Genomic DNA, 16,268 nt, shown 5'->3' with positions numbered 1-16,268 from the left:
TGTTACACAAAAAGAGAAGTTTGGTAGAGATCAGTCAGACAATCCTCTAACAGACTTAGACACTAATGTTACATCCATCTCAAAGGAGAATACCTGAACCATGAATGTATCCTGCCTTGGAACCAGAGTTAAGAATAGGCTAAGGACCAGGACTTGATGCCACTTCCTTCTTTGTCTTTTATCTAATAAATAGGACTCTTTACTTTAACCACCTAGTGTATGCATACTACCTGTGAGCAGGTTGGGTGCATTAAGAAAGTTATTTTAAATAACTCTGCCCTTAAGATTCATTCAGGGACCATTCAGAACAGGAATATAAATTCATCTTTGTCCTTTGAAAGTTATATTTCCAGAGACTGCAAATATGATGAAATCTACACCATTCTGCACAAAATGGGAAAAAGACTTTGTGTGTGAATTTTACAACTACCTTTATTCACTTCTTGGGCATTAAAATATTACTGTCTTTTAAGAAATGATGTACCTGGAGCTCTAGCTCTTGTAAGCTATGATGACCGTTATCATAGGGGCAGAGGGAGCCCAGGTCCCTAAGGAGTATGGAACAAAACCACTATACCAGCACTGGACTGCCTCTGGACCTCTACATACGAGAGAACTAATCTTCCACCTGGTTTAATCCACTGTTAATCTGGCTCTCAATTGCAGCGAAGTTATGGCGGTTGTTTTCTAGACCTCTGTGATAGGAACCTCACGTGAGATATATGGCATTAGAGTCTAATGATGAGATCAAACTGATTTTCCCATATATTACTTAGAGGCTGAGATGCTCTGCTTGAGAAATACCAATCCATTAAAGTCACATTTTAAGACATTTACTTTAAATATTTTGTATATATGAATTTAGATAAATGCTAATGATAAAAAAATTTTAGAATATTTTTTATTTATTTATTTTTTTCGGTACGCGGGCCTCTCACTGTTGTGGCCTCTCCCGTTGCGGAGCACAGGCTCTGGACAGGCAGGCTCAGCGGCCACGGCTCACGGGCCCAGCCGCTCCGCGGCATGTGGGATCTTCCCGGAACAGGGCACAAACCCGCGTCCCCTGCATCAGCAGGCGGACTCTCAACCACTGCGCCACCAGGGAAGCCCAGAATATTTTTATCTAATACTGACTGAAAGGTTTTGTCTGAAGAGTCTAATTCTTATCTATATACAAGGATAAGTGTGGGATAGAGATTCCTGGTTACCATGAAATCTGTATGCTATTTTTAAAGGAGTCTGACTTCCCTTTATTTTATTTAAAAAAAAATTTTTGTTTTTGGCTGTACCACGCAGCTTGCCAGATCTTTAGTTCTCAGACTAGGGATTGAACCCAGGCCCCCAGCACTGGAGGTGCAGAGTCCTAACCACTGGACCTCCAGGGAATTCCCTGACTTATCTTTAAAAAATATATATTGTATTTATTTATTTTTGGCTGCATCCGGTCTTAGTTGCAGCATGCGGGATCTTTAGTTGTGGCATGCGGGCTCCTCTCTAGTTGTGGTGCGTGGGTTTTCTCTCTCTAGTTGTGGCACACAGGCTCCAGGGCACGTGGGCTCTGTAGTTGTGTGGGTTCCAGAGCGCGTGGGCTCTGTAGTTTGTGGCATGCAGGCTCTCTAGTTGTGGCGCACAAGCTCAGTAGTTGTGCACAGGCTTAGTTCCCCTGTGGCATGTGGGATCTTAGTTTCCCAACCAGGGATCGAACCCATGTCCCCTGCATTGGAAGGCGGATTCTTTATCACTGGACCACCAAGGAAGTCCCCTCCCTGACTTATCTTTAATACAAAGTACTTCACTTAAAACATTTCAACAAATTCTTAATTAACTGGCAATATCTACATGTTTTAATGTCCTGAATACCTACAAAGAACATTATTATAGTTAGACATAACTTATTTTACCAAACACAGACTGTATTTCTAATTTTTTCTCTATTAAAATTTATTAGTTTTTTTAGATGCTTTTTTTTAAACAGCTAACTTTTTAAAAAGTGAAGTTTCTCCCTTAGAGATAAAAATCTGAACAATTACTGAATTTTTAATAATGCTTTTATAGCATTTCAAAAGCAATTCTTAATTAAAACCAATACCTTTAAAAGATAAATTAAAAACTCAGTTTAATTTCAAGGGTTTTCATAAGGTAGAGAATGCAGGCCATGTTTTACATTTAATAAACAACTGTTATATAATAAATACAAAATAAAGAAAAAGACAGTGGTAACTATCATAAGGGTGAAACAGTACATAAACTTTAATCTAAAAGGCTGCTTCCTGCATCTGCATCGATGTAATCTGAGAATTCTCTATCAATTTCATTTACAGAAGGAATCTCTGTAGCCAAATTTATCATTCACTTTCATGCACCCACGTGCGAAGTCGTAGGTGAATATCTATAGGAATACAATTTATTGTCTGCTCCTCCACTCAGAAGTAACTGCGTAAAGGGAGAGGAAAAAACATAAACACAGAAGTAAATACAATGATTTCATATGATTGTTGAACCTAATTAAATACTGATGATTCTGATTACAGAAGGAATTATGGATGAGCAATTAACTTGCATTTAGAGTTAATACTTAATACTAAAACAGTCCAATTGCATCAAATTTCACTACTATATTACACATATACTATATATATATACACTATATTAAAACTTTAAAAGTGGTGATTTTAATTTGGTTGAGGCATAATATGCTACTGTACTTTCTATGAAGCGTTTGCTAAGAAATGTAATAAAATTTAAAAGTTTGAAGGGTAATATAGTTTTACCTGTTTAAGAAAATTACGTTTTTAAAAGATGGCACATTGTTTGTAGGTAAATGGATACTACAGATTTTTCAGATAGCCCTCAAACCTGCATTTGGAAAGTGTTCTTAGGCAATAAGAGCTTTTACGTGTGTGTGTGTGTGTGTGTGTGTGTGTATAATTAAATTGTAATTCTTTAAGAACATTTTATAATACAGCCGTATTATCTAAGATTTTTCTAAGTAGCAAATACTTTGATCCAATTAGTCTGAAGTAGCAAGTTTAGGGACTTAAAACATTTCAATAAAATACTCATGAGAAAAAAAGTCCTTCAAAATATTCAAATTTTACTACTACTAATATTAAGGGACAATTTTTTTCTTCTTTAAATGAGATATGAGATTTTATGAATATTAATGGAACCTAGAATACAGAATTATAAATATCAGATATACTGAAACTAGTAACTCTGTAAACACAAATACCAGATTTATTCTAAAAACATAATGTAGTTTCTTCCTCTCTACCAAATAACTAATAAATTCTTACCCCTGTGACTGTCCAGTCTACACTCAGAACTTTGTCTTCATGAGCAGCCAGATCATAGAGAGGAGCCTTACAACTAAAAGATGAAAATATTAACATGTTATATGCATTTCATAGTATTAAACAAACATATATGACTAATCACTTATACTTTTCTGAAAATTTTAGTTTACCATCCTTGCCCCAATAACCACTTAATCTTAAAATTCTGAGCATTTACTTGACTACTTCTCCTGTTTTTCCTGTATCATTAGCAGACTGTGGTTTTGGTTACTGCCTCTCCATTCTACTTGTAGAAATATGTAAATAAATTGTATATGCGTTCTCTTGGGGGCCCTCTGCATATATTAGTATCGCAGCACTAACTGATGAATAAGAAAGGAACCTTTAAATTTTACCTTTAAAACTCTGTATTTTTACTTAATTGCCTATTAACACATAATTTACAATCTGACCACAGTTCCATTCATTCAGGCCACTGGCCTTCGAATTCTATAATTACCATATTTATATTAAGGTTTGGGTTTTTTTTCCTATTTTATATAACAAGGTCAGAAAGATGGATTTCATAAATTGTGTTTTTGGCAAAAGATAAACTATCACAATTAAATTCATTCAGAATGCAAAAACCCCCAACATATTAACATTAAGAAAATTCCTTTGATCCTGGCCTTCCTTTTTGATATCAATATGTATCATTTCAGGATATATGACCCAGACCTTTCTTTAGACCCTTTTGCTTTTGGATAGTCATTTCAGTGTTCATTTCATTTTCTCTGTATACAACGGGGCAATTGATAGATTTCCTTTGTAAGTCATCAACAGGAGTTACCTTCTCGTATCCCACAGCTTAACCATGTTATCTAAAGAGCCTGAAATGAGCTGCTGCTCATGGGCAGGAGACCACTTGACTGATGTGACCCAGCCTGTATGGGAGGTTAGGGACAGCGACACCAAAGAACCATCTGAACAAAACAGACAACCATTATTAAATTTTAGAAAACGGAAGTAGGCAGAACCCCCCAAAAAATTTCTAGAAAAGTATCTTTTTATACACATCTCTAGTGAGAAGAGAAACTGATGTTACTCACTCATATTTTTCCTTCAGAGATTTACACAACCCACCTTTACTTCGGGGATCCCACAGTCTGATATGCCTATCTGTACTTCCAGATGCTAGACGTTTACAAAGTGGAGAATAGGAGATACAATTAAACACTTTATTTCCTGTCTAAAAAAAAAAAAGGAAAGAACATGTAATCAGGGTGGGCGAAAAGTAACCATCTCCTAGAAGTTTACCGCTTAAAAAGTAACCATCTCCTAGAAGTTTACCGCTTAAAAGCTCAAAGTTAATCAGAGAAGCACTGAATTTGTCTTACCAAAGTTGACTTAAGACTGCCGGACTCAGCATCCCACACTCTAATTGTGTGGTCCCAAGATGCACTGCAGATTTCTTCAGCATCTGACCACAGAACCGAGGAAATTGCTTCCTTGTGGCCAGAGAGGGTCACTATGGGAGTCTAGAAATGAAGGACACCGAAAAGGGAAAGCAGTTTTCGTTTAGAGTGATTGAAACAATAATAATAGTTATTACTTTTAAAGCTGATATGCCAGATATTTTGTCAGGTGCTTTAGCTTTCATATCCTACCTTATTTCTTCTTTACAGCAATCCTCCAAGACATATTTCTGTTTTTATTTTATAGATGAAAACACTGAAGTTGAGAAAGATAACTTGCCCAAGGTCATACTGTTTATAAATGGCAGATCTGAGATTGAACCCAAATATTACTCCAAAATTTGTAGTCTTTCCACAGTATTCTGTTGCTTCCCCTTCTGCTCTACTTTTCATTTTGAGGAATATTAACACTAATTAAATTCTCCCAGTTGACAAAGATGTTATATGTAGAAGCTAGAAGAAAAAGCTCTGGGGTCAGAAAGACCTAGGTTTGAGGTAAGGTGCTGCTATTTTCTACATAACTCTTCCAGGTTAATTAACTGCAGTAGGTTATTCTCACCACCTCATTTCTTCAGCATCCAATCTTTAAATAATACCCATGGCTCATTTATTAGAATTCCAAAATCTCTAATGTCCCTCTCAAATTAAAATCATCAAACTAGGTATACTGTCTGTCTTAAATACAAAGAACATGTAAAAGAAGGAAGGAAAACTCTTGAAATGGGGGACAGTTAACCTACTTGTGTAACTCTGTTACATTTAACCTTCTTAAATGTTAAGGGGGTTGTACTAGATTAGAGATCAGCAAAGTTTTTTGATAAAGATCCAGAAAGTAAAAATTTTAGCCTTTCCAGGCCACATACAGTCTCTGTTCCGTGTTCTTTGTTTTTAAAGCCCCTTAAAAATGTAAAAATCATTCTTAGCACTCTGTAGTACAAAATCAGGCCACAGCCAAATCACCTGTGGGGCTGTTATTTGCCAACTGCTAGACCAAATGATCCCTAAGGTCTCTCTTCCAGCCCTAAAATTTTCCTGGAAGTAGTAAAGGAACCTGATAGAGGAGTGAGGAACAGAACAACCTCTACTGTGATCCAAAACAAAAAGTAAGGTAACAATCAATCAGAGGCTCCAGGATAGGAAATGGCATGTAAAATGATGGGTAAATGTATATGAATAAGCAATCCCATTCCTAGGTATTTACCTAAGAAAAATGAAAACTTAGGTTCACACAAAAAACTGTCCACAAATGTTTATAGCAGTTTTATTCATAACTGTCAAACTAGAAACAACCCAAATATCCTTCAGCTGGTGAATGATTAAACCAACTGTTGTATATCCATATAATAGACTACTACTCAGCATTTGAAAGGAATAAACCATGATACCCAATAATCTGGATGAGTCTTTCTTTGTTTCCCTTCTCAAATACATTATGATATGTGAAAAAAAAGCTTGATGCAAAAGGCTACATACTGTGTGATTCCACTTATATGATATTCTAGAAAAAGAAAAATTACAGGAACAGAGATCTGATAGTGGTTGTCAGGTGATAGAAATAGAGAGGAAAGGCTGACTACAAATGGGCAACATGAGTTTCAGGGGATGGCAAACTCTCCCGTATCTTGAATATGTAGTAGTTACATATTCTATGTATCAAAACTCAAAAGCTATACACCAAAAAGAGTGAATTTTCCTACATGTACTTTTTTTTTTTTTTTAAAGTTAGAAAAGTCAACTTTGGCATTGTTACTGCAAACAAACTTCAGCAGAATAGTACTGGAGGGGACTTCTTTGGTGGTCCAGTGGTTAAGAATCCACCTTCCAATGCAGGGGACGCAGGTTTGATTCCTGGTTGGAAGACTAAGATCCCACATGCTGTGGGGCAAGCAACAGAGGAGCCTGCGCTCTGGAGGCTGCACACAACTAGAGAGAAGCCCTCATGCCGCAATGAAGATCCTGCGTGCTGCAACTAAGACCTGATGCAGCCAAATGAATGAATGAATGAATTTTAAAAAAAGAATAATTGCTCAAAAAAAGAATAGTACTGCAGGAAAAACAGCAATTTTGAGAGAAAATGTGGAAAAAAAATTATTGTATGTTAATATATGAAACAAATGACCAGTACATGAACTGATTGAGAGCATTACTCATATTAATACAAGCCAGGTACTAGAAAGAAATCCAGAGAGAAAATAACTTTTTGATACTTGTCTTATTTTGGTCTTAATAACCCAACTTTTCCTATTATTTCTAATTTCAACTTCAAATAGCACTTCAAGGGTTTCTAGTATAACTTCAATTAATAATTTATAAATGTACAGATTTAAAGCTTATAAAAACCTAAATGAAAAAAATGAATATATTGTGATTTCTCTCAAATAAAATGAACAGTGGAAGCAAGCTTATGAACGTGCACACCTAAAAATAAAAGTTATCAGCAAGGCACTGAGTGGGAGAAAATACTTATAATACCTATATCCAGCAAAGACCTTGAATACAAAATACAAAAAGAAAGCTAGTCGTTAAAACAGTATGGTACTGGCACAAAAATGGAAATATAGATCAATGGAACAGGGTGGAAATTGCCCCACAGGGTAGAAAGCCCAGAAATAAATGCATGCACCTATGGTTAATTAATCTAAGACAAAGGAGGCAAGATTATATACAATGGAGAAGACAGTCTCTTCAATAAATGGTGCTGGGAAAACTGGACAGCTACAAGTAAAAAAATGAAATTACATTTCAAAATGAAATACAAAATGAAATACATTTCATTTCAAAATGAAATACATTTCAAAATGAAATGTATCCTTTTACACCATACACAAAAATAAACTCAAAATGGACTAAAAACCTAAATGTAAGACCGGATACTATAAAACTATTAGAGGAAAACATAAGCAGAACATTCCGACATAAATCGCAGCAATATCTTTTTCGATCCATCTCTAGAGTAATGGCAATAAAAACAAAAATAAACAAATGGGACCTAATGAAACTCAAAAGCTTTTGCATAGCAAAGGAAACCATAAATAAAATGAAAAGACAACCCACAGAATGGGAGAAAATATTTGCAAACAATGTGACTGACAAGGGATTAATTTCCAAAATTTCCCAACAGCTCATGCAGCTCAATATCAAAAAAACAAACAACCCAGTCAAAAAATGGGCAGAAGACCTAAATACACATTTCCCCAAAGAAGACATACAGATGGCCAAGAGGCACATGAAAAGATGCTCAACATCGCTAATTATTAGAGAAATGCAAATCAAAACTACAATGAAATATCACCTCATACCAGTCAGAATGGCCATCATCAAGAAATCTACAAACAATAAATGCTGGAGAGGGTGTGGAGAAAAGGGAACCCTCCTACATTGTTGGTGGGAATGTAAACTGGTACAGCCAATATGGAGAACAGTATGGAGGTTCCTTAAGAAACTAAAAGTAGAGCTACCATATGATCCAGCAATCTCACTCCTGGGCATATATCTGGAGAAAAACTAGCTTTGAAAGGACATATGCACCCCAATGTTCACTGCAGCACTGTTTATAAGAGCCAAGACATGGAAGCAACCTAAATGTCCATTGACAGATGAATGGATAAAGAAGATGTGGTACATATATACAAAGGAATATTACTCAGCCATTAAAAAGAAAGAAATAATGACATCTGCAGCAGCATGGATGGACATGGAGATTATCATACTAAGTGAAATAAGTCAGACAGAGAAAGACAGATATCAGATGATATTGCTTATATGCAGAATTAAAAAAAAAGATACAATGAACTTATTTACAAAACAGAAACAGACTCACAGAGAATGAACTTATGGTTCCGGGGGGTGGGGAAGAGAAGGGGGGAGGGATAGATTGGGAGTTTGGGATTGACATGTACACACTGCTATATTTAAAATAGATAACCAACAAGGACCTACTGTATAGCACAGGGAACTCTGCTCAACACTCTGTAATAACCTAAATGGGAAAGGAATTTGAAAAAGAATAGATACATATATATGTATAACTGAATCACTTTGCTGTACACCTGAAACTAACACAACATTGTTAATCAACTATACTCCAATATAAAATAAAATAAAAAATAAAAAAATATAAAAAGATCTCTTACAAATCAATAAGAAAAAGATAAGCAACACACTTAAAAAAAAATGCAGTGGTTAAGATTCTGAGCTTCCACTGCAGGGGGCATGGGTCTGATCCCTGGTCGGGGAACTAAGATCCCGCATGCCGTGTGGTGCAGCAAAAAAAAAAAAAAAAAAAAGTGCTAAAAACATGAACAGGCACTTGAAAATTAGCTATCAAAGGGCTGGGACTTAAAATACACTACACACCACCAGAAATCACAAAATAAGACACCTTTTAACAGTAAGTAAATGTAAACATGTTATGTGATAAAATAAAATCAGTTATGGTACTAAAAAATTGACCATATCAAGTGGTGATATGGATGTGGAGTAACTTTGACTCTCATACTGTCAGTGGGAGTATAAACTGATATAACCATCTTGGAAAATGTTTTGGCAGTATTAAACATTCATAAAACTGAACATGTGCGTACCCTGTCACTCAGCAATTCTACTCCTGCAATTCTGCATATGCAGAAATGACAACATATGTGCACCAAAAAACAAGTACAGCAACTTTATTTATGGTGGCTAAAACTAGAAACAATCTAAATGTCCATCAAAAGAAGAGCAAATAAATTCTGGTATATTCATGTAATGGCATGCTATCTATTACTGAAAAGAACTATTACATGCAGTAGATGAATGAAATCTCACAGATATTACAGGCATACCTCAGAGATACTGAGGGTTTGGGTCCAGACAACCACAGAAAAGCAAACACTGTAATAAAGTGAGTCACAAGAATTTTTTGGTTTCCCAGTGCATATAAAAGTTATTGTTTAGGGCTTCCCTGGTGGCGCAGTGGTTGAGAGTCCACCTGCTGATGTAGGGGACATGGGTTCGTGCCCCGGTCCGGGAGGATCCCACATGCCGCGGAGCGGCTGGGCCCATGAGCCATGGCTGCTGAGCCTGTGTGTCTGGAGCCTGTGCTCTGCAACAGGAGAGGCCACAGCAGTGAGAGGCCCGCGTACCCAAAAAAAAAAAAAAAAAAAAAAAGTTATGTTTACACTATACTGTAGTATATTAAATAAGCAATAGCATTATGTATTAAAAAAAGTACATACCTTAATTTAAAAATACTGCTAAAAATGGTAACCATCATCTGAGTCTTCAGCAACTCATAATCTTTTTGCCTTTGGAGGGTCTTGCCTCAATGTTGATGGCTACTGACTGATCGGGTGGTGGTTGATGAAGGCCAGGGTTGCTGTGGTAGTTTCTTAAAATGAGACGACAATGACGTTTGCCACATCGATTGACCTTTCATGAACAACTTCTCTGTAGTATGCAATGCTGTTTGATAGCATTCTACCCATAGTAGAACTTCTTTCAAAATCGGAGTCAAATCTTTCAAACCCTGCTGCTGCTTCATCAACTAAGTTTATGTAATATTCTAAATCATTTGTTATCATTTCAATAATCTTTATAGCATCTTCACCAGTAGATTCCATCTCAAGAAACCACTTTCTTTGCACAACCATAAAAGCACCTCCTCATCCATTAAAGTCTTACAATGAGATTGCAGCAATTCAGTCACATCTTCAGGCTCCACTTCTAGTACTAGTTTTTTAAATTATTTCTACCACATCTGCAGTTACTTCCTCCACCGAAGTCTTGAACCCCTCAAAGTCATCCATGAGGGTTGCAATCAACTTCTTCCAAACTCCTGTTAATGTTGATATTTTGACCTTGATAAATCATGAATGTTCTTCATGGCATCTAGAAATGGTGAATTCTTTCCAAAGGTTTTTTTTTTTCTTAAAACTTTTTTAAAAATTTATTTTTTAATTCTTTTTAAGTTTTGGCTGCATCGGGTCTTAGTTGCGGGATCTTCGTTGCAGCACGCAGGGTCTTTTGTTGCAGCGCGTGGGCTTCTTTCTAGTTAGGGTGTGCAGGCTCCAGAGCACGTGGGCTCAGTAGTTGTGGGGTGCGGGCTTAGTTGCCCCGCAGCATGTGGGATCTCAGTTCTCCAACCAGGTATCGAACCCGTGTCCCCTGCATTAGAAGGCGAATTCTTAACCACTGGACCACTAGAGAAGTCCCTCCAAAGGTTTTCAGATGACTGCCCAGATCCATCAGAGGAATCACTAAGTATGGCAGTTATTGTCTTATGAAATATATTTCTTAAATAATAAGGCTTAAAAGTTGAAATTACTCCTTGAACCATGGGCTGCAGAATGGATGCTGTGTTAGCAGGCATGAAAATAACATTAATCTTCTTGAACATCTCCATCAGAACTCTTGGATGACCGGGTGCACTGTCAATGAGCAGTAATGTTTTTAAAAAGGAATCTTTTTTCTGAGCAGTAGGTCTCAACAGCGGGCTTAAAATACTTAGTAAACCATGCCGTAAACAGATGTACTATCATCCAGGCTTTGTTGTTCTATTCACAGAGCACAGATGGAGTAGATTTAACATAATTCTTAAGGTCCCTAGGATTTTCAGAATGGTAAATGAGCACTGGCCTCAACTTCAAGTCACCAGCTGCATTAGCCCCTAACAAGAGAGTCAGCCTGTCCTTTGAAGCTTTGAAGCCAGGCATTGACTTGTCCTCTCTCATGAAAGTCTTAGATGGCATCTTCTTTTAAAAGAAGGATGTTTTATCTGCTTTGAAAATCTGTTAGTGTAGTCACCTTTGTTTAATTTCTTAGCTAGATCTTCTGGATAACTTGCTGCAGCTTCTACATCAGCACTTGCTGCTACACTTTGAACTTTTATGTTTTAAAGACTGCTTTCCTTAAATCTCTTGAAGCAACTTCTGCTCGCTTCAAACTTTTCTTCTACAGCTTCCTCACCTCTCTCAGCCTTCAAAGGATTGAAGAGAGTTAGGGCCTTCCTCTGGATTAGGCTCTGGTTTAAGGGAATGTTGTGGCTGGTCTGCTCTTCTACCCAGACCACTGAAACTTTCTTCATATCAGCAACAAGGCTGTTTCACTTTATCATTTATGTGCCCACTGGAGTAGCACTTTTCCTTCAAAAACTTTTCCTTTGCATTCACAACTTGGCTAACTGGGATAAGAGGCCTATCTTTTTGACCTCTCTCAGCTTTTGACATGCCCTCCTCACTAAGCTTAATCATTTCTAGCTTTCGATTTAAAGTGAAAGACATGAGACTTCATTTCACTTCAACACTTAAGAGTCCACTGTAGGGTTTTTAATGGGCCTAATTTCAATATTGTTGAATCTCAGGGAATAGGGAGGCCCGAGAGGAGCAAGAGAGATGGGGGAACGGCTGGTCGGTGGAGCAGTCAGAACATACACATTTACTGATTAAGTTCACTGTCTTATATGGGCGTGGTTCATGGCACCCCAAAGCAATTACAATGGTAACATCAAAGATCACTGATCACCGATCACCATAACAAATATAATAATAATTTAAAAGTCTGAGATATTTTGAGACTTATCAAAGTGTGACACAGAGACACGAAGTGAATAAAGGCTGCTGGAAAAATGGAACCAACAGGCTTGACACACAGTTGCCACAAACCTTCAATTTGTAAAAAAATGCATTATCTGCAAAGTGCAATAAAATGAGGTATGCCTGTATATGAAGCTTAAAACTAGGTGAAACTAATCTAGGATAAGTCAGAACAGTGATCACTTTTAGGAGACTACTGATTTCAAGGGAGCCTAGAGGGCATCTTCTAGGGTGTCGGTAATTCTTGATGTTTTGATTTAGATAGTGATTACTTGGGTATACACAACTGCAAAAATGCATTGAGCTGTATACTTAATTATACGTATGCCAAACTTCAACTAACATAAAGGTTAAAAAAAAAGCTACCTTGTAAGTGAAGTATTTTGATAATTCAAGAAGTCTTTTTCTACTCAGATATATTCTTTAAAGGTTGATCAGGGACATGCATCAATAAATTACCACTGGCACATTAACCAATTGGTAAGGCATTTCCAGCTTTAATGTGTCTTATGAGACAAGTGATAAGGAAGCTGAATTGCCGCCAGATCATTCAACTTGCAATTCAGCAGTCTATGTTTAAATGTATAAATTATAAATCACTACTTTCAGTTGGAAACAGTAACTGCTATTGTTTACTGCAGTTTAACGTGAGTTTGAGGAATCACTTATTCCTCATTTTCAAGTTTTTATAAGATACCTATCTTGTTATTGGTGACTATAATAATGTGCAAATGTGTGCCTGATTTAATGCACATCCATTACAGCTGTTAGAAAATGAATGAAACATATGATTTCCTAAATCTGACTCAGTATTGTTCTTCTCATTAAGTATATTAATACAGGTCAGATCATATTATGATAAATATCCTTCTAATGGAACAGAGCAAATAAGAATCTGGATTAACTTTCTGAGTTTGATTTAATTGGATCTATAGCAAAATGATAGAATCAAAACCTCAATTAAACTCTTGGTTTCTACTGATTTAGGAGATGTACTAGAATTACATCCTCAGTGTATGAAACATTATTACTATTACTATTTTTTAAACTGAAGTATAGTTGACTTACAATGTTGTGTTAGTTTCTGGTATACAGCAAAGTGATTCAGTTATCTATTCTTTTTCAGATTCTTTTCCATTATGGTTTATTACAAGATATTGAATATAGTTCCCTGTGCTCTACAGCAGGACCTGTTGTTTACTTATTTTATACATAGTAGTCTGTGTCTGCTAATCCCAAACTCCTAATTTGCTCCCCCCCAATCCCTTCTCCCCTTTGGTCACCATAAGGTTGTTTTCTATGTCTGCGAGTCTGCAACATTATCATTGAACAGTCAGGTAATGAGATATTTCACTAAACTTAGTGCAAGCTTCAACAATTAAAAGATCCTACTTTAAAATTCACCATGAGCAACTCCAACAAAGATGTTAAAAAAAAAAAATTCACCATGAGGCCAAATATAATAGCTAAATAATCAACCTATCAAGCTGTAAACCTAGCTTAATGCAACTACATTCAATAACTCAAATAAATGCAGCAGAGTATTTATAATAAAAATTTACAAATCTACTGAAAGAAAGCCTTATGGTTGAAGCAGCAAGACAAGAAAAAAGGAAACTAAATATGAACAATTATATTAAATTAACATATATTTGTCAATAAAGACCTAAGCCGGGACTTCCCTGGTGGTGCAGTGGTTAAGAATCCGCCTGCCAACGCAGGGGACACAGGTTCAAGCTCTGGTCCGGGAAGATCCCACATGCCGCGGAGCAACTAAGCCCGTGTGCCACAACTACTGAGCCTCCGTTCTAGAGCCCGCAAGCCACAACTACTGAGCCTGCATGACAAAACTACTGAAGCCTGTGTGCCTAGAGCCCGTGCTCCACAACAAGAGAAGCCACCACAATGAGAAGACCGCGCACGGCAACAAAGAGTAGCCCCTGCTCACGGCAACTAGAGAGAGCCAGAGTGCAGCAACAAAGACCCATTGCAGCAATCAATCAATCAATCAATCAATTTATCAAAAAAAAAAAACCCCTAAGCCCAATACTGTCAGTTCTCACAAATACTTACTCTTGTTAGTCCCAATTGCTCTGTTTTCTGTTTCTTTCTCGGTCGATTTGTGGATTCTTCCATTTCATCTTCTTCATCTGTAGGGACTATATCACAGAGAATTAGATTTGATAGAGTTAAAATTTAAGGTAAATATTAATTACAAACAGTCTCAAATAATTCTTATATTTCTAGGTATATACTTTCTCTGTTATCTCAACGGGTTAGGGAGTTAACATTTCTCCTCATTTTGGTTAATGGAAATTATATCTAAAAACAATACCTGGCTTACCAATCTTCGAAAAGGAGAAAGCAAAAAATAAAGTGTTATACATTAAAATCCTAAAACCTACCCAGTTTGGTATCTTATTAAGATTATCATTATGGCTATTCATCAGTTTACCATATCTATGAAAAGTTGCTTACTATTATAGTTGTAGGAGAGTTCTGACCAGATTGCATTTATATTATGAAGAAGGGAATGACATGGTAAGTAAACACATGTTAAAAGGACATACATTCCAGCCATGTTTATTCTTCTTGACTATTTCACTTTTCTAACAATAAATTAAAATCTATTTCATAGATAGTTTTTTCTTTTGTGGTACGCGGGCCTCTCACTGCTGTGGCCTCTCCCGTTGTGGAGCACAGGCTCCGGACGTGCAGGCCCAGCGGCCATGGCTCACAGGCCCAGCCGCTCCGCGGCACATGGGATCCTCCCGGTCCGGGGCACGAACCCGCATCCCGTGCAACGGCAGGCGGACTCTCAACCACTGCGACACCAGGGAAGCCCGATAGTTATTTTTTGATTAAAATCTTCGTTATCCATCATTTGACTAGGTAGCAAACCCAGATAAAAAACCCATAGATTTTAATGTTTTGTAACTATTTTATAAATGTCATGTGCTTTTCCCAAACTAGACTATAAGCACCTTAAGGGTAACAACTAATCATAGATAATATCTCATCTACCCAGCACTATCAAAAAGTATTTCACAAAAGGAAAAATTCCTACACAAACAACTTTCTGCCTCAAAACTGTTTGCTTTAACTAAAATGGATTTATATTTCCTGCCATTTTACACATAATTATTTAAAACTGTTTAAGCTGGGCTTAACTGTATTTAGGGTGTTGTACAGTAATATAGCAATTTCCTCAGAAGCAACAGAAGTATTTTGATCTGCTTACCCATGCAATAAATAGTTCTGTACTACTACTTTTTAAAATATATGTGGGTTTTCCCCCTTCTTTTCTTCTAGCAGTGTCTTCTTACTATTATCAAGGTACTTTCCTCTAAGAGTCTCCTTGTCTCCTCTAATTGTTCTTTCTAATCTATGTTTTCAAAGTGAGAAAATTAAGTTTGGTAAAATTGTATTTAAAAAAATTTTTTTAAAGTAAACCAGCTAAACTAAGAAATTTCTCTAATAGTAAAGTATATCAAAATGACTCAGAAGGTAATTTGTTTATTTCCACGTTCCTGAATAAGGGAACTCTGAGAACTAAGGTAGTTATGTCACACTGCACCAGATGTGTTATTGGTACTTGCAGGGATTCAGTGACATCGTCCAATAAATAAGGGGTTGGTAGAGTAGAAAAACATTTTGAAACACAAAGAAATATACTAATTTTTCTCTATACTACAGTACTTTATTTGTGACCTAAAAAGCTCTGGTCCATTTTTTATAGAAAAATATGGGCTAAAAAGTCTTTTTTTCACTGAAATTCTTGAAATATCATTAATAAGTCAACGTAGAAGAAACATTTCATTTACCTGTAGACCAAATCTTTAGCATCTTATCCCAGGAGCCACTGCAAAACTAAAAAAAATATATATGAAGCGAAAAAGAGTATGCAATATAATCCATCATATTGTTTGCCTGGTTTTCTTCTGCTG

At 36.5% G+C, this 16,268-nt stretch overlaps 1 protein-coding gene across 1 annotated transcript in view; it reads right to left on the bottom strand.

Moving 5' to 3' along the window:
* Positions 1–2,099: 2,099 nt before the first annotated feature.
* WDR12 (WD repeat domain 12) overlaps positions 2,100–16,268 on the bottom strand; it is a 26,366-nt gene continuing 12,197 nt past the window's right edge. Inside the window, exons 8-14 of the mRNA XM_022567457.3 lie at positions 16,146–16,191; positions 14,395–14,480; positions 4,673–4,813; positions 4,419–4,524; positions 4,126–4,258; positions 3,297–3,369; positions 2,100–2,433 (exon numbers count right to left, since the gene is read on the bottom strand). Coding sequence (XP_022423165.1) covers positions 2,356–2,433; positions 3,297–3,369; positions 4,126–4,258; positions 4,419–4,524; positions 4,673–4,813; positions 14,395–14,480; positions 16,146–16,191 — 663 coding nt within the window. The 3' untranslated portion in view covers positions 2,100–2,355. The remainder of the gene's footprint in view (positions 2,434–3,296; positions 3,370–4,125; positions 4,259–4,418; positions 4,525–4,672; positions 4,814–14,394; positions 14,481–16,145; positions 16,192–16,268) is intronic.

Source organism: Delphinapterus leucas, chromosome 8, assembly GCF_059928025.1.
Source record: "Delphinapterus leucas isolate spDelLeu-1000000601 "Yukka" chromosome 8, BTC_Dleu_Yukka2, whole genome shotgun sequence".
Taxonomy (NCBI): domain Eukaryota; kingdom Metazoa; phylum Chordata; class Mammalia; order Artiodactyla; family Monodontidae; genus Delphinapterus; species Delphinapterus leucas.
Note: the sequence above shows the minus strand (reverse complement) of the source record. Positions and strands in the feature narration are given on the sequence as shown.